Here is a 25,363-nt window from a genome sequence, read left to right on the forward strand (position 1 = left end):
ATCAAAGTCTTCAATAAGACAATAAAGATAGGAGAGGAATTGAGGTTGTGATAAATATGAATAGCCGACAATTTTACTAAGAACATTACTTATTTAAATGTGAATTTTTCATGTGATTTTTTTTTTTGCGTAAAACCTACCATCAAAGTATGATACAACATAATCATACACATGTGAATACCTTGGATGTTAATTTCTGTCAGTTATTCTATTTGGTCTACTTATAGGTGGTACACAAATAATGCATTGTTTGGGGACAAACGTTTGTTACACAGTCACTCATAACAAATATTTGATAGCCTCTCTCAAAAATGTACTTTAATTACCCAAAATAAAACGGGACTCAATACTTCATTACAATAAATAAAGTGTCTCAAGAAATTGAAATAAAGTGTGTCATTTGATTGCAACACAGAATGTACATGTAGGGCATATTTCATGCATCAGTCTTTTTGTCTCTGCTATGTTGAAGTGTTCCAATGCAAACACGGCTGAAGGCCATTCCAAGACATTCCACATACCATGGTGAGGTACAAGTCTGTACACCCATGGAACTAAAGCACATTCACACAGCCACCAATAGTGGCGATTAATTATTTGCATCAAGATTTGACTTACGATGCAAAAACCAATCTATATGTGCGGACATTCTAATTGTGACTATTCGGAAGACTCAAATCCCCAGTGGGGTACCACTAAAGGTGCAGCCTTTCTGAAATAGTCGTCAGTGTTTCGGAAAAGTTGCAATTATTTGCAGTGCAAAGTGGGTATGTACGGTGTGCAAAGAGTACCATTTATCTATATCCCATAATGCAAGGGACACGTCAGAACAGTTAGGCCAAAGTCAGGTCAAATTCCAAGATTCGGGCATGTACTCTCTGTGCTTGTTCAAACCGGTGCGATTTGGGTCACGAATGATTTTTCTTTGTGAACCAGCACAATTCGGATCACAATTTTTTTTGTTGCCTACGTATACGTGTGGACAAGAGTGAAAAGAAATCGTGTGAACTGGCCTAATGTCTCACAACCAAAGAGGGATTTTAAAACCCTGCAGTGTCTTCCCATTACATCTCAAGGTGTCTCCTCAATCTTGGCTATCCGTTTGACATGCTCTGCGTGACTTGACTCATCACGACATATGCAAGGACACTTGCACGCATGTGACATGACACAGAAATACAGGCTGACTGAGGAATATGAACCAGCTGTGTGCCACCATCAAAATATCATTTTAGAAATCATAGGACTGTCATAAGAACCCCCCCCCCCCCAAAAAAAAAAGAAAGATGGTCTTTCAGTATTCGCTGAGATTTTGCAAAGCATTCAAAAGAAACGTGCCTTTTTCTAGCAGACATCATTCAATGGAAGTTTGCAGAGCATACCAAGCCAGTATTATTTTCGCTCTCTTGAGTTCTTTATGAGACTGGTGATTTGACTAGTATTGGTGCTGAAAATGCTTTAGTTGAACAACCCAAACTAATACAAGTACAAAATGTATTGGCACATGTATATTATATGTATGTGTGTAAGCATGTATGTATGTAAGTATGTATGTATGTATGTATGGAGGAATGTATGTATGTATGGAGGCATGCATGTACGTATGTTTGCATTTTATAAACTGGTATGCAAGACTGAATACCAGAAGAAAATGGGTATTGCGGATTTGTGCGAGTATGTCCATGAAGAAATAGCAAGAGGTGTGCTAAAAGTTATTGGTACATTTCAATACTGAACTGAGCACCCTACTTGCCCTCTTGGTAACAAAACTATTGTCTGGTATTTTTAATAATCCAATAAACAATAAACTGAAACATCCATATCACACTACCGTAGATGTGCAAAGATATCTGTCAAACACCAATTGTTCAAAGCTTTCAATGACCAATTATTACTACAGTGTCATTAAAGTAACTGCATGTTATTGCAGTATTAATTCCAAATCCTGTTTAATAATTACCTTACAAAACCATTTCCTGACACAGTTGAGGTTATGTACCAGTACCTTATTTTACATGGTACCTGGTATCAGTTCACTGTTAAACAGTCCCACCTATAGCATCTCATGCTGGGAGGGGGGGGGGACATATTAATTCACAAACACGTGGAATAACAGGAACAGTCACTGTGTGTGACATCACCAATATCTATTTCAGAAAGGGAAATTAGGTAAGGCAGTTCACACATGTATGTCAACCCAGTTACCCTTCAAAAAAGAGAAGAATTTGAAAAAAATTAAGCAAACCATTCACATACCTTGATACCTTCTAGGTAACTCTCAGACGCACGGCTCAGCTGCTCTTTCTCACTAGCGACTTGCTGCATGTTTCTCATTGTCTCATCTAGCTCACTGTGAAGCAAAACAAACAAACAAACAAACAAAAATAAGTATGTTACACAAACTGATACAAGATCAGAGTTTGTGTTTTATAAGCTTGCCCGAGATCATTCAATAAGCACATGGAATACAACTAACTTTGTATCTCTGCAAAGTGCAATAGAATAAAACCATCATTAAGCTTTAATCTAAAAATTTCCTTTTTCGCATGTAATTTATAAGTATCTTATTCGATACATATCGCACAAGCTTGTTTGCTGGGCTACACAATTGTGTATGCTATTGATTGTGTATGCAATTGATGATGGAATGACAGTTATTTACATTGTTGATTTTGTGCAGAGCGTTGGATTTCATTGCCATGTTGCATGCAGAAAACGAACAAAGAACTCTTTCATTCATTGGCTGGGTCTCTCAGGCAAAGTCATGTATCACTGTGGCTTAAAATGCAGAAATGAAGACTAGCCTTCTTACATTCCTGTTGCATGGTCCATGACACAGAGATATTTACTGAAGGAAATGAACAGTGTCCCGGGAGTAGAATCATGTTCTTTTTTCCAGACAAAACCAACCTCTGGCACTATAATGCACACATAATTTGGCTGGCAGCAAATCTGCATCACACTAACAAAGGTTTATGAAATGATTTGCATGAAAGGGCCACTTTTCTTCTTATTTTTTTTAAATGAATGACAAGATCGACAGCACTTTGTAAATAACATGACAAGAAAAAAATGTCGAATTACCATGAAGATATTGACACCCTATCCTTGTGGAAGATACAATGCACCTATACCTTGTATATCTTTTAAAGCAGGTTCGAACATAGCATTGTGATTTGCTTTTATAAATAAAATTTGGCAAAAGGCATTAGTAGAAATCCTGCTATGAAATTTTCATATAAACTACAACTTATATATATCTCAGCATCTCTAATTTGTAAGGATTTTTTTTTTTTTCAGAAAGCTACTGCATTAACTTTTACCTTTGGATGAAATCTGCTTTCAGGCCTGCACTACTTTTTGAGATGATAGTTAACCCTTTAGGATAGTTGAATTATCTAATTATCAGATTAAACTTTTGAATATGACAATCTTTAAGACCATCTTCTTTGGAAACACAAAGGCTTTCACAATGCGTATGAAATTCTTCCATCCAGACCACAAATTGCTATAAATCACTGCACTGTATTCTACTGCCACGTAACATCTTTTTGAGACTCAATATCAAAGAAGAAACAATGGTAATGAATAGACATCGTCAGCAAATGCACTGGGGAAAAAATGCCATTATTGCAATGACGGTGGTCTTGAAATGGGGTCAAATTAACTCTTTGAAATTTTTCTTCTTCCACGATAAACAAGGATCACTTTACAAGTAAAACATCACACACTTTAGGAAGTGGAGCTTACTTTAATAATCTCCAGTGCGCCACTTCAAAAAGAAAAAAAAAAATCATGCAATATCCAGGCTCCTTTTTATCAAAGTCTTCATCCTAAACATTTATCGTTTATTCATCTCGATCAGTTTTTTTTTCCTCCTTACATGAGTGAACTCCACTATGCTGTAATCCACACCATGTGTTGGGGTTATGAAAATAAGGTACTTCATGTCCAAGAGTGTTTGCATCTCGAGCCGACTGAACATATCATTTGCAGCATATGTATCAATGTATATCTAATAAACCTCAAACATCTTTCTGGTGAAAGAGGGAATGATGATAGGTCCAGATTTCCAGAGAGTATTTCACGATACAGAGGGGTCACACCCTTCGGTCTTTAGCTGACTCGGATCTTGTCAAAATCTTGAAATGAACAGAGTTGATACTGGCAATTCCTGACAGCACAGAGTCACTTAAATCACAACTTTTCCAGAATTTGTGTTATCTCATAACCCCATGCTAAATTTACAAGTCAAAAATGAGGGAAAAGCAGTAACAGAAGAAAAGCATACAGGACATTCTGATGGATATTTTGATGAAAATGGGGTGTTATACACTACACTATTTCTGTAAATCTAAGCCTGTTAGTCAATTCTCATACTACATTCTTGGCATACTTGGCATGATGAAAATGTTTTACTAATCTCTTCACCTGAAAACTGCAATCCTGCAATTTGCTAATCAAGTGCAATCACGAACATAATGCATTAGAGGGAACAACCACAACAACAACAAACAGAGCACCAGGACACATAATAAAAAAGAACAATGATTAGTGATCCCAGGGTATACAAATACAGCCTGCAAGATAGATAAAGTATCATACATCCCATCCGAATGGGTACATTAGTTTGAACTAATCCGTCATTCGGTTTGTTGTACTGTATACCCTTGAATGAGTCAACTCAAATAAGAGCAAGTTAAATTCTTCACAATTTCCAAACATTAGTTTGGCAGGACTTTGGCCCTGTGCGTGTCTCCCATCAAATTTTATGGTATGCAATCATATAAATGTATATTTGTTTTCTGACATGGTAAACACCTTTTGTGTGGGTTGCACACAAACTCTGCCCTACACTTACAACATGCCCTCAAAATAAATACACAAGTACATGTGTATGTAGCACTTAACCTGTTGAACGCATGAACAAAATGGTCTCAGCCAATTTTAAAGCCTATACTAAATAATCAGGGGAAACGACCTCCATATATTTCAAAATCTCCAATCTCTTTCAGAATTGTCAACAATCCGAAAGAACCAATCATAGTGCCCAGAGGCATTCTACACAACTGACATGTTAGGAATAAAATGCTAAAATGATTGTTTTAATGTTCATTATAAAATAGTCTGAACTTGTCAGGTGAGAGTCAGAAGGGCACTGATGATTATCATTCTACAGAGTTAACGATGTTTTGCTCCTCCACTGATGACTTGCATAATGCTGCCCTATGCCCCAACAACTGTACACAAAGTAAGCTCTTTAAAGTATCAAAGGCAAATTTATAGTAGTACCCATATTTCTCATTTATGATGGTCCACTGAAGCATGTTCAATACGGGAATACAGGGTATAAAGAAACGCCCAATACGCAATCAATGATCAGAAGGGCATTTCATGAAGCATTTTGTCCGACAAAGTTGTCGGAAAGTTGTCGGACAAATTTGCTCTCAGCCAATCAGACGCACAGATTTCCGTAGCTTGTAACAGTTTGTCAGAAAAATATCCAACCAAAACGCTTCATGAAATGCCCCCCAGATCTATCAAATTGTACTATGCCCTTCCGCAGCAGCCAGTATACTGAAACAAACTATAATTGTCGATAGAGCTGAATCTATAGCTAGAAGAGTTTAAAGGGACTGTACAGTACTGGTTGAGGTAGGGATTCATGTTTTGAACATTCCTAAGTGAGATAATGAAAAGCCTCTTATGAAATATGAAAGAGCATGCAATTTTCATCAGGATTCAACCTTTATTTGATGAAAATTGGTTTTCAAATGGCCGAGATATCCAAAAAAGTGCTAACAATAAAAGGCGACATGCCACAACTTTATTAGGATCTCTTTGTTTCACCTTGTTTTTGGATATCTCAGCCATTTCAAAACCGATTTTCATCGAATAAACTTTGATACCCCTTAGAACTGCATGCTCTTTGACATCTCATAGAGTGGTTTCTGAATATCTCGCAAAACGTTAAAAGCTAAATCTACACCTCGTCCAGAACTGTACACACCCTTTAATATAGTATACACTGCACTACACAACCACAGTCTATATGAAGACTATAGGGCCTATGTGTCTGCCATCCTTTTTTTTTAACCAAACAATTTTATTCTTCTTGATGTCAGTACACTACCAAGGTTAGAAATGAATGAGTTATGAAATGACACAATACCTAACCATTTTCCAGACAATTGTGGTCAATTGCACCAGACTAGAACTGTACACCTATCACCAAAAGGTAAACATTGCTTAACACTACACAAAGACCATATGTGGCATTGTAGCACTGACAGGAACATATTGGTCCAAAGTGCACAGAATGGATGTAATGGATGAGTGCACATGTCATGATTTCAAGTACTGGTACCAGGTACACAGACATTAACATGTGAGTGTGTGTGGTTATATGCATGGGTATGCTGTGCCTGCATGCATGCTTGCAAGCGTGCATGAAGTGTATTAAAACACACTATGATATACTTCCACTAATAGCCACTCACCGAGGTATGCATGTTTTTACTGATCCTCAACAAAGTATAACAAAATCAAGTCTAACCTTTTCAAAGATTACCACTACTCAGCTGCCATGTCAGCTCAAATCAGAATATCAACATTATTAAAAATCTCAAATAGTGTAAAACTGGAAAATTTCTCAAAGTGAAAAGTTTCACAAATTTGTGCAACACAAAACTAGCACGAAAGTACAAACAAGAAAATTTTTTAGCTTGTTATATGTAATATCACTTAAAGACAAAACATAGTTCTGGCACGCCTGCAAAATTGTCAAATTTCATTCCAAAATGTACACGTATGCCTAAGAAATGTGTGGAATAAGCCTGCAATAACATGAGATTCGTTGGGTAATGACAAAAATGTGAAATATTAACCAAAAAGGTTCGCATCTCAGAACTTACCCGATCGGGGTCCGGCTAACTCGGACTCGGGGACAACCCGGCCTCGCTTTGATGGCGGGGCCGAGTTGTTCCTCTGGATTGTACAGTGTTGTGCTATGGGAGCGCTTTGCGTTGTAGCTGGTCGCAGTTATGGGCCGAGTTGATACAATGCGCACATCAAAGAACCTCTTTTGCGCGCATACAAAATGAACGTGCGCCTATGTATAGAATACGGTGATCACGAACTGCGTGTAAATGGTCTGAAATAGGGCCAAGTTGTTGCTGAGACCGAGTTAACCTGGATCTTTCTGGAATAAACCGACTTTTACTTTTGATCTCAAAATAATCCAAAACAAATCATCTTCCCAGCAAATCGCATCAGCCAGGTAAGTTTCTTGGCAGACTCTTTCGATATACCGCAAGCAAATAAGGTGCAAGACGGGTTCTCAAACCCTTACCAGAACTATGTTTTCACTTTAATATCTTTGATTTCAAAGTAGGCATATCACTGTTACGTCATTTGTACTTTTATTCATGTATGCTCATTCTGTGAATTTTTCTGTCATAATGCGAACCAATTACCTACCCATTACTGTATTATGCTGCCACAGCATTGAATTGCCTTGGCAGCGGTGAGCTGTTTGAAGTGCTTGCTCAACTGTCATGACTGTCCGCGAAATTAAAACATGCAAAATTCATCTTACCCAGCCAAGCGTGAAAAATTAGCTGCGAAAAAAAATTCCACTCTACAATAGTCTGTTCATTGCAGCTTTATCTGAGTGCTAGATAAAAGGCACCTACAAAGGCTGCGGTAGATGAAATTTGCAATTGTAATTTTCCCACCAGGTCCCAACCACAGATGAATTCATTGGTAATATAACCAAAATGGTTATTTCTAGCTGCCCAAGGAATGCAGCGTTACTACTGTTATATGCTGAATTCAAAACAGTCGCAACTGGTTAAGTATTTGCCTGAACTTGCTCAGATTTTCATAAATGATTCTGATTTGAAATCACCATCTTTATTCATTACCACTTCCTCTTTCGGAGGAAAAGTCCCCTTCAATCTACGATTGCAACAGATTTCTCCTCCTTTCCCCAGAGAAAATGTCTTCCACACATGACCTTTGACACTCCCAGAATTCCTCAACATTTTTCTTTGAAGATCAGGACAGCCACATATTTCTCCAGTTTTGTATACCTCAATTATGATTCCTCTTCTCTGGAATCTTCTCCCTCAACTGTCAACTTTTTCCCCGATCCCTCCACCTGACTGCATGGGGAAGAGTTATTAGTTTGTGGCACCGCCCGGGCTACGGGGGTCAAGGGTCAGTTGTGATAGATAACTGGCAATGTGTGCTCACCCAACTACCCTGATTGATTGGTGGGCTTCTGGTGGCAGCACACCCCTATTCTTCATTTCAAGAAAACAAAAATCAGCCCACTGCTTTCCCCAGCACGAATCATATTTTAGGGAACAAGCGAATGTCATAAACCTTGAACTATTTTCTTCATTGTCTCTCATGAATGTAAAGTTCCTCTGGAGGCGTCTCAACTTTGGAAGGGGGTTTACCTATCCAGTCTTACACCATTCTGCATGATTTGACTCATGCAGGTTGCCAAGGTTTCAAGGGATTTAAAAACAAAAACAAAAAACAAACAGGAATATTCTTCAGCGACAATTCCTAACGCTTGGCAAAACATTTTTTTTTCCTGGAATAATGTAATATGAAACCTCTTTGTCGTTTCCAACCTACAGCTGGCCTAGTCTGTACAAACTGTGTACTATAACCACCAGCAATCTTTTCTGTATCAGATTCTGAATAAAGGGTTTTGGTTATCCATTGTGAGAAGGAGGTATACTTTGTTGTTCTATCTTTATTACACTGTTTGTAACTCGTGATGTCACAGACACGTGGAAAAAGTAGATGTCTTCAGGTATGAAACCTGATTGGGTATTCCAATTATCAGTGTGTACTAGCCAGATTGCACCTGAACGTAGAGATTAGAGAGGAACAGATGTGTCATACTACATTTCACATTACTAAACTGGAGATATTACAAGGAGGGCTTGATGTGCCAAAGAAAAGAATTTATACAACTGTATGACCACAAATACAACTGCAGAGTAATTAACCTCTATCATGAACCACATCTTTGATTGATAGGCAAAGACAAAAGCCATCATGCAAGCAGTTGCTCTCAATCTAATGTAGCTCTCTATCAACATTAACTGGCTTGCCAACGTGATGAAAAATAAGAGAAAAGTCATAAAATGACATCTTTTGTCATTGCCAGGTTTGCTGATTGTTTCTGCTCAAATTTGACACTTGAAATACCATCCATGAATGAACTGCCAAAAATTGGATGGTGCATAAAAAAGGGGTTCAGTCTCACATATAGAAATGCTGCTCTACCTATATCATATTTGAATCTGCAATTTTACCTCTCTCTCCGCCATCACTCTAATTATATAATTATGTATATTCATTCAAAGATGTATTTATACATATATAAATGCATAATTACATGAATATCATATGTATGATAGTCAATTTTTTATTCAAAATTTATTCAATTTTCAACAGAAAAAAACAGAGATATATCACAAAACCTTTACACTGTGTATTGAACACTGCACACATGGCCAATATTTGCTAATAAGACCACACGCTTAATAACATCCTACTATGCTCTTCCTTTTCTTCGGCATTTTTTTTTTTCAGGTCATCATGAATCACTGTAGCAGACAATTAGCAGCTGTGTGCATTGCCGGTACCTTGTGCAAAAACTCCAGAAAGTAAGAGGTCGTTGAAAGTTCAAGGAGGGTTCACATTCAGGCATGGCAGATTCCTAGTCAGAGGTGTGAACAAATCAACCACACTAGATAGTGCAGCACCGGCTGCGGATTCTCCAGCAAATCTCATCAACCAATCCTAAGCGGAAATGTTTTCCACGAATGTCAAATTCGTGATTCAACGGACCATCTATCTTTAGGAACAGTAATATCCTCGCGAAATCTGTCAAAATCCAAAGCACTCTCGAAAGGAATGATCTGCAGAAACTATCACCCCGCCAAGTATGGAAAATATGCTTATCATAACACAATCGGTTGTACATTTCATATCTATAAAAAAAATAATAAGGCAATTCCTCTCCTTAAATTTACTGAATTATGATAAATGTGTCATGGTTCTCATGGTACCTAAATCCCAGTCATTGTTGGGATTGTATATATTTAGGTTTTAGGAGAGGAGTCACGCCACCAGTCTACATGCAATAATGTTTTCACCCTGCACTGCACATGTTGTTATGTACCATTGACCTTAACTTCTTGAAAGGAATGAGGGCATTGGTCCTTACAGTACACACAGGATTTGCCATCTTGCTGTCAAGACTTCACTTTGCACAGTTCTTGTGTTTGTTTTTATGATAGCAAGCTAGCGGACAAGAGAATCTGCCCTGCTGTTGCTACTGAGGGGTTGTCATATGATCATAATCAGCCTATATCCCTTATAACTGGATGTCAGGCTTAATGAAAAGAAAATGTGTAATAATCTTTTTTGGATTATTTCTCTCTTCTTTTTTTTTTTTCATCTAGACATGATATCCCTTTGTAAAACCACTCTTAAAAATGAAAGGATGTCATCAAACATTAATTGTCTGGGCCAGAAAAGAGTATAAATCCTTATCTTCATGATCCAGGGTAGATCTTTTAAACTTTGGACTGGAAAAAACAACAACAGAACAAACACCATGGCATTGAATAGCAGAGTCTGGTAAATGCCTATTGATCCTATTAGAAGTGTGAAGGCCTATAACAGATTTTATCTGTACATTACACTTGATCAAAGGTTGGATTTTAATTCACCAGCAGTGATGCTACCAGTGCAGTTCACACTGATGTCTCTGGGAGGGATATTCCCTAATTTGTATGAATGCTTATACACTTGTACCTACTGAACTAATTGAGCTGGGGGTGTAGTAATACCACTTCAACCATCATATCTATTCTATTTTCATATTCTTGCACAGGGGCGGATCCAGGAATTCTGTAAAGAGGGGCCTCCTTTACAAAATTAAAGGGGGGGGGGGGCGCGCCCAGTGTGCGCTCCCCCCCCCCCCCCCCCCCCCCCCCCCACTGTTGCATCATTTATGGTTTAATCTTTCCTCCTCTCACTTGATAGGTTTTGGAAAATAAATGAGGTTGCTCAGTAAGCATAAAGAGATATTACGGTCATCTTCAGCACAAAACCTTTGTCTACATAAAGTATGAGCTAATAATGCCATAATTTCTATTGACGGCCATGACAGGCAGCAGCACCTCCATGGCTGCCCCATACAGTTTGTATAACCCTTTCAGTGTTTTCTTTTGCTATTTCATTGACTGGCACAGATGTCTAGAAAACTAATTGTCAATAAATACAGATTACCTGTGATTCCTAAAGTAATCCCCCTAATCCCTAAAGTGACATTAACAGCCTTCCTGTTTAGACTAAGGCACATTGCTTCACCTGAGTGGGCTTGCTAACTTTGCAAGTAGGTCAAGTTTAGCCAGAATACTAAATGCCAAGTCAAGTACTCTTTCACTATGTGAAAAATCAATAAAATATATTGAGTTCTCTCTAAATTTTCTTATAATGTTATTCGGTAGGAAAGTCACAAATTGTTGTAGTTTCTAATCCAGCGATGGCTGCACCACAACTTTAATAGAAAGTCATAACTTTTGAACGGATTATCTGATTTTCCTCAAACTTCAATGATGCGTTCTAACTGATATTGCTGTATTCACTCAATCCACATAATAAAACTTGGGTGTCATTTCCCTTTAAAAGCTAAATCCCCAAGAATATAGGGTTAAAAAGGCCGATGTCGACTTTAAATGTCTGGACAGCACGCAGTGGGTAGGAATAGTAAGATTGACGCCACTGCCACCCTCACACTGCACCACAGTTGATTCTTGTACACAAAACTCACTGTTTCGTTCTCTCGTGTTCTTCTAATAATTCCCTGGCTGTGTTTTCAATCTTCATCTTCTCCTCTTCCAGCTCAATGGCTATCTTCTCCAGCTCCTGTATCAAAAAAGGAAATAAATGAGAAAAGGGAAGAAATCAAACACCATTTGGGGGCAAGGATGACCTATTTTGTATCACACTCATGATCTGTTCAAAGGTATACATGTAAAGTACCCAATTTGGCCACAAATACAGAAAAATAAGCACCATTCTCTTATACTGTAGAAGTGGAAATTTTTGTGGTGTTAAAATTTTTCGCTCATTTCACCCAACCAGAAGCTGGTGCAAAAATAAGAGCGTGCAAATATTTTTGCATGCCATATTTTTCAATAGCTGATGTCTTGATTCTGCGGAATTGAAAACGTGCAAAACTCATCTTACTTGGCCGAGCGTGAAAAAATTACCCGCGTGAAAATATCCACTTTTACAGTATTATTTTCTTTTAACACTTTCATAATAAAGCCAGCCATGATACACAAACTAAAACATATCCAAAAAGGATGATAATAGGATACCCCCCCCCCAGCAAAAAAAATGAAGAAAAAATATCTGAAAGTATTCCCAAGGACAGATTATGGTGCACAGAAAAATCCTGAGAAGCCTGCCGTTTTCACTTCCTCTGTCGTCTATTCATGAAGAGGGGCCCCACAGATCCCAACTCTTTGCCTCCTCCTTAGGCACGCTACACACACAGCAGAACCCTGGAAAGGATTCCCCCGTGTTATTGTTTTTATCTGGTGGCGAGATCTTAATGCAGTCCTTCCCCGATCACCTAAAATTAGTAGATCCCCGGGAAAGAATTAACCCTGACTTTCAAGAGATATAGTTTCCTCTCAAGCAAAACAACAAAAAAACAGCTACATCCACACTTTCTGAAATATTTCCTCTTCTTTGGCAAGAGAATGTGACAGCTCACCACCTTTTTGTTTGTTCGGTTCTTTTTTGTTCATACTCTTGATCAAGCTGTAAAGCAAGGAAGCAATGCAAGATCATATCCACTGATTCACCAAAAATTATATTACATGACAAGAATATAATGGGGAGGAAACTTGGCTGCTAATAAGTAGAACTCAAGATGGCATTTTGAAATGCAGATGGCAATATTTATGATGTTAACATGCCCACGAAATCAGCAATTTGAATGTCATTTGAAGAAGAAAGAATTTGAGCTATCCAAATGTCAATTTTTAGCATGAGAGGTGAACCAAACTTGTTTCATTGCAAAAGTCACTAACTCTGCTGTGTTAATATGCCCAAGAAATAAGCAATTTGAATGTCATTTAAAGGAAAAACAAAATCTTATCTTTCCAAATGTCAATTTTTATCATGAGAGATGAACCAAGCTTGTTTCATTGCAAAAAAGTCACTAACTCTGTTATGCATGACTCGGATAATTCTGGCTCAAAGCAAACAAATCTTTGTCCTTTACAGCTGCTTCCTGCAACCTATCTGACTTCCATAGTGGAGGAGTGGATGTTGATCAATTTCCTGCCACCCTGAGCACAGAGGATACTTTGATGTGATGATCAATGCATTCCTCACTGCTATTATCACATCCAGCTCCGCATCACCATGGCGACGAAAAAGCAGATAATCGGCACAGATGTACATACAGGTAACTTGATTTTCCTCATCCTCCATATATCTTATGATTCGTCTCTCCCTCTTCGCACAGGCTCTGTCTTTTGTTTTCCCTCTCCCGTTCTCTCCTCCCGGGCTAAGAGCACTTGACAACTTTCACACGCACCCCCCACAGGGAACTAACAAGCAGCGCTAAAGAGTATCAATGACATTTGTAGAGAAAATCAACTTTTTCCCCCAGCAGGATGCCCAACTCCACTGGGATGGATGCAAAACTGTGCTTAAAGGCCAAGCGCCTAGCTGGTTAGCTGCTGTCATCTTTGCCATACTAATTTAACTGATCATCTTTACAACTCCTATTAAAAATAGGCTAAATCATACAAATTAACCCGATGTGAATAACTTCAAAAAATGCACAGAATTCAAGTTGCATTGTATTCTAATTACTTAGGTAGGTATCGATTCATCAGTGTGCGTATGACAATATTTGAGTTGCAGCTAGTTATCCCTTGGAGAAAAATTTGCCATTTGAGCATCTTTACCTTTTGTAATCATGCATCTTTATCAATCATCTGTTGATATTGAGGCATATTGATAGAGGCAAAACATCAGACATCTCATAACAGTCTCAACAATTAACAAACTTTATTGTTGTATTTTTACTGCTATAGAGTAAATACATCCAGATAACCCGAGCCTTTCTATAACAAACATTTCATTGAATTTCAATCACACACACACACACACACACACACACACACACACACACACACACAAACATTAGCACTAATGCATCTTTCTAACTAGTAAGATGCTAACCTACCATTTGAGTTTTCATAGAATGGTTTTCAAAATAATTTTAAGGGAACACGACCTCAACAACCTATTCCCCTTTAGATGAAACTTAGCACAATCCAATCTGGTACAACATAAAATAATGAAGGTATTTGACTGGTGCTGGGGTAGATGGTGGGATGGAACCCTCAACGAGAACATGCTGCTATACAGGATAGCCAACCATTGCATAAAGCTCACTAAATTCATAAATTGACTTTATTCCACTATGTTTTGCTTTTGATATTGGGAGGTAGGTGACTACATAAAATTTCGATGAAGTCATACACCACAAATTATCTTGGCCGTGAAGTTCATGTCTGTGGTACGTTAGCTTTAAATGAGTAAATATGATATCCTCATTAAGGAACCTACACTCCACAGTGATTCAAAAGTTTGGTTAACCTACTATGATAGAGATTATTTCTACAGAGGGTGTCAGCGCATCAGATATTTCATATGAGTGATTCATTCAATGCCAGATGGTTATCATGTCTACATTTCACAACAGTTTCCACATTGCTGAGTGTATAGGTTTCAAGACCTAAAAATAACTTGAATTACATTGCAACACCTGCTTTTTACAAGATTAGGGTTGACGCAGATGGGAGAGGGGGTGAGCAGTGTGCAATATTGCTGTCCAACTAATCAAGAGACATAAGTCTTGGCCAGAGGTTTTTGTTTTTGTTTTGGGGTTTGTTTGTTTGTTTGTTTGTTTGGTTTTTTTTTTTTTTTTTTGGGGGGGGGGGGTTTGTTTGTTTGTTTGTTTGTATTTTTTTTTTTTTTTGGGGGGGGGGGGGGGTTTGGGGGAGGGGGTGGTCCATCACCTAGGGGGTTGTGTTCTCACCTCATTCTTCTCCATCTCATCCCGGAGGGCTACAGCCTCGAGGTGGAGCTGCTCCCGATACCTCTGGCTGTCTCTGGCCAGCTCCAAGCTCTGCTTCTCAAGAGTCTGTATCATGGACTCGCCTAGCTCTGCATTCTTCCACGTTCTGCCAGGTTTGAGAGAGACACAAAACAGAGAGAGAGAGAGAGAGAGAAAGGGAGAAGGTTGGCGTGACGGCGGGGGCGACGTGTGGAACTCAGGTGAAGACAGGGAACCATATGGCCAAGGTTTCAGGTTGCAGAAATGTTGTATTTGACAGCACTTTCTAATATTAACCCACTCAGGACTGCCTACTGTAAAATATCATCAACATCACAAGCGGTAAAGCCATCTGAGGTAATCGCACCGTTAAATCAATATGTTAAATAAACAGCAAGGGGTAAAACAAAAAGTGATTCTAATTTGCAACCTTTACATGATGCTATTCAGAGCTGAGAAAAACTCTGGTTCATTTTGTAGATTTAGAGGAAAGCTAGGCAAGACCCTGACATTGAACTTGACAAGAAAAGGCATGCCATGATTAAGTTTAGATCCCTATTCAGTGGGATAGCAGTAAAGCAAGGTTGCTTATTACCCATTTTCTTCTAACAATGGATATTTATACCCTATCTTCATTTCTATTTTTTGAATCAGTATTGGCAGAAATTCTAAAAAAGGTTTGTGCATCTTTAACATTTCTTATCCAGGGAGAGTGACATACCAACATCATGTTTTCAACTACTCAACCAAAATTATCGTACTGGAAAACTTGAAGCTTCCAATTAGATTGAAGTTGACAAGCATCTAGTACATGATCTCTACTTAGTTTGGCTGGCTAGCAGAAGGTTAATATCCTCTTTAGATTATTTCATTCCCTAGTGAAATCAATATCTTGCAGGTGTCTGAAACCGTAGAGTCCAATATCCTCTTACATTAGTAACTTTATCCTCTTCCACCTATTACACATAAAGAAAGAAGAAGAAAAAATGGTCCTAATTATTAATCATTTCCAGCACTTATGACTTACACCCTCACAGGAGACTCTTGTGCAACCTAACTAAATATCTATCTGAAAACTGTAGTACCCTCGGGAGTAATATGCGTCTCCTCTCACTGCATGGCAACTTAGGGATTTGCTAAAAATCCACTTGAAACTGTGAGGAACTTTGCACGAATAAACAAGTCTATTGGTGAGTCTTGAATTGGGACTCAAACACAGGCAAGGCCCAAAGATGGTTGCCAAAAAGGAGGAGGATGCTGATGCTGATAGTGATAACAGTATCACTACTTGTGATAGGAAATAGAGCAATTTCAGTGCAGTGTGCTGTCAATTAGGATACTTATGTCATCTGATGCAGTCGCTACTATTAAGCCACCAGCTAAAGTCTTTCATATAAATCTAGTTTACTGATCTTGACCTTTGACCTTGATATCTGACCTTCCACCCTTTCTGGACTACTGACGTATCACTCTGCATTTATAACCCTAATTCCAAATAACATGCCCTCTGTACTTCCAACATAAAGTCCTAGCTGGAATATGATATTCTTAAGTATTTAGTGACCATTTGATAATTGACCCTGGCCCTTTTACCAAAATCATCCCTGTTCATTTCCATCCATCCAACCATATTTTAGCACCACTGGATTATCCCTAGCAAAAAGTGAATAGTTATAATGACCTTTGGCTTTTATGACTATTTCCCAAATAATGGCATCTATACTTCATGCAGCAAATCTAAGCTACATAACATGAACATCCATTAAAGGAATGTTTGACCTTTTTTCTTCTTTATTTGTGTACCAGAGAAATCATCCAGTCAGACAAACAGACAGACAACATGATCACAGAATATCTCTGACACCTTTCAAGCAGAGAGCAATGATGATCAATTCGAAGTTTCCATGAGTCTGTATATAGAGAAACTAGCTATAACAAAAACAAATTATCTTTTTAGGTTGAATTATGTATTACAGTCACATCCTGAAAGAGATGTTTAAAATTATGCAAACATCAAGAATCCAGGCAGCAGACATGAAGTCCACACTAACATGATCCTACAGGAATGTGGTCCTGCCCTTTTGACTCCCATGCAATGTACTGGGTCAATGCAGTAGTTATTTGCTGCGGCCAAACCCAGCAATCTGATAACCCGATGACCACATTCCTAGACAACATCGGGAGATGCATAATACCCTGGACAGGTACCTAGCAGCTACACGGCCTCAAATTTATCTCATTGTTCGGGAGGAAGGAATAAGAGAAGATAAATTTTAGATAATATTTTGTCATCTGGGGTAGCAGTTGTAGTGTGTCAACATTTCGCAGTGCCATACTGCTTGTTCAGAAAATTGGCATTGAGCATGCAAAATTTCACATTGCTTCACATTAGTTCTTGTCTGATGCCTAGAAATATGAATTACTCATGGCTATGAAACAAGCTGCACTACACTAAATTAGATTTAGATAATCTACCTAGTTTCATCCAAGATCTCATGCCTAAAATGAATGTCTAATAATGAGAAAAACAAGCATTTCGCTCCAAAAAAAGTGTGCCACTTATTGCAACTGCTAACATTCCATACCCACCTACTATGCAATACTGTAGTTCTCTCCCTGCATCCTTCTCTTTCTCCTCATTCAGATGTTATATAATAGTATTGCATTCTTACCCATTAATCAACTACAGTAACATGTGTCTGTTGAAATGAACACCACTTCACTGTGTGCTTCAGCATCACATTTAATGCATCACTTTGAGCATCAAATCTGCTTATCGATTAATAGTTATCATGAATAATCGTTACTAAAGTACTTTCACTGAACAAGCATGGGGCACTTTAATGCTCCATAGAAGAGTTTGAGTTTGCGCTGATGATGTATTAGACCAAAGGTTACAATGTGATATGGCATTGTGGAGGGTGCTATGGAGCTCCATTTCTCCATAGATGCAAGTCTTCTATTGAGGTCACATACTGTACAACCAGAAACATTTGCGGCATGAAACTTTTGGGAAGTGGAGCCAATGGCCTTTGCATGGTATGAAACTTTTGACAAATTTGCTCTGGCATTCAATGCACTGTGTACTTCTGCGTGCATCTTACTTTCGCGAATCCTTGGCTCCTCGTGAAATTCGTGAAAGTTTCAAGCAAGCAAACATTTCTGGTTTTACAGTATACGCATGATGAGAAGACAGAAAGTTATGTAATGTGCCAATCAATGTACTGTGTAATCTGTAATGTGCCCCAATTCTGGCTATATATAAGGACTGGTGTGGAAGGGGTTTTGCTATGACTTCGGGACTTTTAACCCTACACACCTGCTCTGTCTATTCCTTCCTTCCTCCAACTCATATCTTTCTCTTCTTCTTTTTTTTTTCGCCCTGTCTATCACCTAACTCATCATGATATCTGGAGCGCATCCTGGTCATGCCTCGTTGACAGCCAAGCACCCATGCCAGACCTCCGGCAGACAAAAATACCCAACATCAGGAAGGCTCCATTTCCTACAAACTTTGTGTTTTGTTTTTTTCTTTTAAAGGAGTTTCATTTTGCCTGAAAGTGAATGTTTTTACTCACATTCTGCCAGACTTCCTCATGACATCCACCCACTTCTCTCGGTCGTACTCTGTGTCCGTTGCCAGATAGATAGATCCCTGCATGGAACCAAAATAGTCACAAAATGAGAAATTCCTGTAAACAAAAAAACAATTTCTGTGTTCCGTCCAGGTGTTTGTTTGGAGTTGCACATGACATAATGACATGACAAAACAAAAACAAAAACAAAAAACAGTGATACTATACCAATGTGGTAGAGTATGCTGTTTACAGTTAAAAAGAAAAGTGAGAGTGTTCTTAAAGGGATGGTATAGTTACTGGTTGAGGAGAAAATTCAGCTTTCAACATTTTGCAAGATACTTAGAAACTGCTTCATGAAATGTAAACAAGCATACAATTCTAAGAGGAATTCAAAGTTTATTTGATGAAAATTGGGTTTGAAATGGCTGAGATATCAAAAAAAAAAGTAAAACAAAGTGATCAGGACTAATAAAAGGTAGGTCCTACCTCTCATTAGGATTACTTTGATTTGGATCTCAACAATTTCAAACACAATTTTAATCAAATAAACTTTGAATTCGTCTTAGAATTATATGCTCTTTCACATTTCATAAGAGGTTTTGCATTATCTAAAATATTAATCATCACCAGAAAAACGTTGGAAACCTGAAGCCCCATTTAAACCAAAAGTGTACCATCCCTTTAAAGGGTGTGTACGGTTCTGGTCGAGGTGAGGATTTAGCTTTTAACGTTTTGCGAGATATTCAGAAACCACTCTATGAGATGTCAAAGAGCATGCAATTCTAAAGGGTATCAAAAGTTTATTCGATGAAAATCGGTTCTGAAATGGCCGAGATATCCCAAAACAAGGTGAAACAAAGAGCTATCCTAATAAAGTTGTGGCCTGTCGCCTTTTATCATTATCACTTTTTTGGATATCTCAGCCATTTCAAAACCTATTTTCATCAAATAAATGTTGAATCCTTCTTAAAATTACATGCTCTTTCAAATTTCATAAGAGGTTTCTCATTATCTCACTTAGAAATGTTCAAAACATGAATCCCTTACCTCAACCAGTACTGTACAGTCCCCTTTAAAGTCCAAGCCTCACAAAATGTTTATGCCAAGCATGAGAGTTGCTATTTAAAGCAGAGGCAAAAGCTTCATTACAATTGAACTGTATGTTCCAACTTCAGGCAACACATCTGAACATGTTCTGTATTGCTGTGTCAAATTGAAACCAAAACAGTAGCACTTAAAGCTTTCATTTTGTTCTTTCCCACAGACAAAGTGTCCAATAAGAATTCAAAGTAGCTTTATTTGTCATTGATTTGAGCTTTGTTTTCACATTTGATTATCTTCTCCAAGAGGTAGACATGTAGACTGCAGCTCACACTGGTTAGAAAACAACAGCATAGCATAACTCCTAGATCTCATGACATGCCCATCCAGCTTCCTCCTAATCATAATAATTTTGTACATATAAAACTGAGTTACAAGAAAAAAATCAATATATTGTAAATACTGATCTTCATATAGTAAGTTTGACATTTTTCCATGATTTTGCTTGAAACAAAGATATATCTAAAGCATTACATTCTTGTTTATCCCTTATGACAGAGAAGGTCAATAACTTTGTGTGCAGATCATGTATATTGTTTACGAAGCAATATATGATAATGATTGAAATACATGTAAATGACGGCCATTTCGAACAGTCTACAGGACAAACACAACAGACAGTATATGTGAGCTTTCAAAAGAGCCATGACTTTCCTGCATATTCATACAATTTCTCTCAAGTCTTCATTGATCCACAACTGTCATGTGGTAGCTAGCCTTCATTCAAGACTATACCTTCTTCTCAAGGAAAATTCTACTCTTCATGTCTTTCTACAGTGGGTGCCTCAAAATTCTCTTTACACTTGTCTGGGGCAGCTGCAAGACCACACCATGGCAACTCTGAAGTTTCAGGCACTCTCATGCAAGGTGCACTTGAGACTTGTCGTTTCCTTGATTTCATATGTAAATCTGGGAAATGTATTCTACAGTGTATCTGTTATATCACTGTCAACCATAACTTGCATTTCCCCTGTAGAGTAGCTCTGCTATTCTTGTGAATAATTCTGCATTCACCGCCTTACGTCGGTATTTGTGAGGAGAGATTGTATCAGCACACTTTCTGCTGAAAACTATGCACATGACAATGACACTATACAATCACAGTCCAAAGTACTCAACTTGTGCTCAGCTATTACATTTTTGTCACATCAGTTCTGCATGCTTGTGTCTAAAGAAACAATAGTCTTTTGTTATCTGTCTGTCTCTCTCTCTCTCCCTGACTCTAGCTTTCATTTTTCCAACCTTCTTTTTTCCCCTCTCTTTCTGTCTTTAACAAGCTCTCTCCGTTTTGTTATCTCTCAAATTTTTCTCTCCCTTTCTCTTGATGCTGAAATTTGTTCTTTTCATCCTTCTCCGATCCCTCCCTTCCTCCTCTATCCATGTCTGTTTAGAAGTCTCTCTCTCATACAATGGTGCTCCATTGATGTGGAAGGTGCTGGAGCTATTGTGTGAAGATGTTATTAGTGGAGCTGTGCCAGTGGACTGCAATGTACGGTCTGCCTCAGCCATACAACATCAGATCAGCACTCGTATAATACATGTATCTCAACATCATCGGTACATCCAGTGTTGGAAGAGCTAGATTCAAGGTGTTGGCAGCAGCATCTGGTAAAGTCAGTCGGTAGAATGCGAAGGCCACACAACAGGTCAGGCGACTCCCATTCAAATTTCCATACGCTGAGACTTTACGAGAGGACATTCAAATTTTCTGCTCCATTGCAGGGAAAACCCTTTGATAGATGATCATGGAACTCTTTCAAAAATTGGACCAGTCAAAGGCTGCACACTAACCCATTTTCCCTACCTATGGGTACTGGTCCTTGCTTATGACCTTGTGATGCCACTGTATCACATCAACTGAAGATCGCAATTATGTTGAAAGGTTAAGGTCATACAGTGTACTTACTATTAACCACTGGGCAAAGTGGTCAGAAACTAAACATTGTGTACAGTTTGACTGAAATAATGAAATGCAAAGAGTTGCATATGATAAATGTTGACATTTTATGAGAGCATTCACAATATTGCCAAATGTGACATATTAACACGCCACTAAAATTACACATTATTTTCATTTGGTATAGTGAAAGTGGTCTGAATGATGCACATGGAAACATTTTGGATTAAATGCATGATGTATGGTTGCCTTTTAATGTTTTTACGTGTTTATGTGTAAGACTTGAAGCAAAGGGAATTTTCAAATGGACAATAATGATGAATCGAAATTGAATTGAACTTCATCATTGTCACTTTTTGAAACGTAATTGCGAATAGTAGGGGATAAATTAATATCAAGGTCTGTAGCTAATGCAAACTTCATTTCCTCTGAGATAGTTTCTTAGCTAGTGATATAATGGGGGCCCTTTTTTTTTTTTAACTCCTGATACCTATTGACCGATTCGGGTTCGTTGAGGGCAGCAGACATTTTATGGCACTGGGCGCAGCCGTGAGGTGTCTCAGCCGACCCCCCTGCTCTTCCCCATCCCCTGGGCAACATGTTTATCGCGCACTTGTAACAAAGGTTCGCGCACTAAGCAAGCATTCGCGCACTCAGTACGAGACGCCCATTGGCTAAAGCAACCATGCATCAGTTTTTCATTCTGCATGCGTGCTAATGTAGGGAGAGGAGTGGGGAGTGGGAAGGGGGGGGGGGTCAGCTGAGACACCGTGTAATGGCGCTGCCCATGCCAAAAATACACATAGTGCGTCACAGAATCGCCAATATGTTTAGAAACAAAAGGGGGTGCCACACTCGGTATATCAAATCAAGTTTCTGAAACCACTCGAAATGAGTTTAGAGTTGCAGAGTGAGCTGATGCTTCCCCTACATACAATGTGCATGGGCATACAATGTGTATGCCCAACTCACACACTGCTAAAAGACATTCCACACAAGTATCAAACTCCCCATGACCTGTAAATCTGACAAGCAGCTCTCTGCATATGTGCATACTAGAGTACACAGGTAAGTACTTTATTATGCATGCACCATTTTACATGTATAATTCATCATCTACAGAGTGCCTAGTTTCATATAGGAAGTAAATGACAATCAAGCTAAATGCCATTTCCTATTAAAATACAGTAGTGGTGGAATCATTCAGATTACATTGATGAAACCTGGAATCAAGCAAAACCTGATGAATGATCGGCAAACACCTCCGAAGCACAATTGGCTGACTGTGATTTGAGAAGGGTGTCTTGGAAAGTATGTGACTCAACTTTGCTCCAGATAAACAAAGTAATTCAAGTAGTTTGAACTGTGTTTATATTTACAGAGCATCAATACCCTGCAAATTAAGTCTGTGACATGGAAGACCACCTAAGGGGTACCCCAAATGTCTTCCTCATTGTTTGTCTATTTCCTCCATAATCTACAGATATTAAAGGGATTGTATAGTTTTGGTCGAGACCTAATGTCATGTTTATAACATTTTTGCCGAATTAATGAGAAACCTCTTATGAAATATGAAAGAGCATGTAATTTCAAGGAGGATTCAACATTTATTTGATGAAAACTGGTCTTGAAATGGCTGAGGTATTAAAAAAAAGCTATTCTAATAAAATTGACAGGCCAAGACTTTTATTAGGATCTCTTTGTTTTACCTTGTTTTTAGATATCTCAATCATTTCAAACCGATTTTCATCAAATAAAATTTTGATTCCCCTTAGAACTGTATGCTCTTTAACATTTCATGGAGTGGTTTCTAAATATCTCACAAAATGTTACAAGCTGAATCCAGTACTACACAGTCCCTTTAATTTTATACCCTACACCTGCAGAGTTCATTCCCAAATCAATGTTACCTTGGCTTAAAGAGACAGGCCTAGTATGACCAAATACCTAGAAATACCACTAACATCAGATGTAGAATTGTTGCCAGTGTTAAACAAGTGCTGGTGGTTTTGTGTTGCATTGAATTTTTGATATATAGTTGATGGTTCCCGTCAAGATATTCTGTGTCGTTTGCCATCATTTCATCTGTTCAGTAGTGCCTTTGTAACATTTTGTGATAAGCCATGTCTGAAAATTATTTGTCATTAATCACTTGTTGAAAGGGTAGTGAATACTGCTGGGGATGCTTTCTGGTTGCTCAGGAATATGTCCTGTTCCTAGGATGTGCATGAACAAGATTTGAAACATTCTGAAACTCCCTCATCAGGCATCATCTACAAATTGTAAACATAATTTGTAATCTCTCTCAGAGTTCTAGGATATCACATAAACACACACACACACACACACACACACACACACACACACACATCAAAACCAACCCACCATCATCACCACCATAACAACCACCCATCACCATGACTACCATTGTCACGCAGAAAGTCATGTGACGATGCCTTTCGGTCATGCCCAGCTCTCTTTTTTTTTTACGAGCTATTCTACAGCATCACTGCATCACTGCCTTCACTCTGTACCTCCTCTGAGTGCGTACAGCACTCATGTACCAGACAGGTATACACATTTTCATTGTCTTCACTCACATGAGTGTCATAAAAGTTTGTGATGGATTTTATGTATGACACTTGTCAATGTAAGTGTAAGCAGGCTCCAGAAAGACAAATACCCATATGAAAATGGAGAGCTACCTGAGAGTACTGTTATACCATGGAAGACTGTTTACACTGGAGTTACAAAGTTCCATTGTTTCTGTTCCTTGATGTGATTCAGGGTAGTGGTAGTAGTACTTAGAATTATCAATTGTATTGCCTCCTTGTAAATTTTTGTCCCTTATGAAGAGATCAAGACTTTGCTGGATGATCTCAGAACAATGAAGAAAATAAATGTTAGCTGCGACTGCCTCTGAGCTGAAATGCATTGCATATTGCACGGTTGAAATAAATGGGATAGGGTGCTTGGTTATTCAGCTATTCATTCTGTTTCAATCTTTCATTGCCATGATTGAAAAAAACTTATTCTGTGGGGGCAACCATACCTCACTTTCCACCAATGTCAATAAAAGACAAATAACATGAACATAATATAAGCAGTGTGAATGCAAAGCAAGAACACTGGGATTTAGTAAAGTCTATGTAAGACATTACCATTTTACAAATCTTTTTCTGAAAAAAAGAAAACCTGTTTCTATGGACAATAATGTATGAGCTCCAGAACGCACATGCAGTCTTTACACATTTCAAAAACCACATAGAAGTGCAATTTGAATGAAATTCTTGAGGAATGGAGAGACCACTCTGCACGGTACTTACGTTGAGGTCTTCGTGGACGATTCGAAAGGCGCACATCCTGGTGGGGTCGTTGACCGCCTCAATCACGGCACCGCCCAGGGGTATGACGCCCTGAATAAGTATTAAGAAGCAAACAGAGACAGATGGGGGATTAAAAATGGGATTAAGCCATGACCTACATGGAGCACCCCATCACTCACCATCAAGGGGGAGAACATGGCGCAGAAGCAGGACGTCTTTTAATCTTCGCAATCTGTTTCTTCCTTCGCCATCGGCAAAACACAGCTGCTTGGCA

General features: G+C 38.5%; 1 protein-coding gene across 1 annotated transcript in view; it reads right to left on the reverse strand.

The window, feature by feature from the left end:
• Nucleotides 1-25,363, reverse strand: part of LOC139735313 (pleckstrin homology domain-containing family D member 1-like) — a 66,459-nt gene that overhangs the window by 23,901 nt on the left and 17,195 nt on the right. The window contains exons 3-7 of the mRNA XM_071646070.1: nt 25,090-25,179; nt 18,766-18,842; nt 15,170-15,314; nt 11,870-11,964; nt 2,257-2,350 (exon numbers count right to left, since the gene is read on the reverse strand). Coding sequence (XP_071502171.1) covers nt 2,257-2,350; nt 11,870-11,964; nt 15,170-15,314; nt 18,766-18,842; nt 25,090-25,179 — 501 coding nt within the window. The remainder of the gene's footprint in view (nt 1-2,256; nt 2,351-11,869; nt 11,965-15,169; nt 15,315-18,765; nt 18,843-25,089; nt 25,180-25,363) is intronic.

Source organism: Diadema antillarum, unplaced genomic scaffold (assembly GCF_040938485.1).
Source record: "Diadema antillarum isolate AM-2024a unplaced genomic scaffold, OU_Dant_1.0 scf00000027, whole genome shotgun sequence".
NCBI lineage: Eukaryota > Metazoa > Echinodermata > Echinoidea > Diadematoida > Diadematidae > Diadema > Diadema antillarum.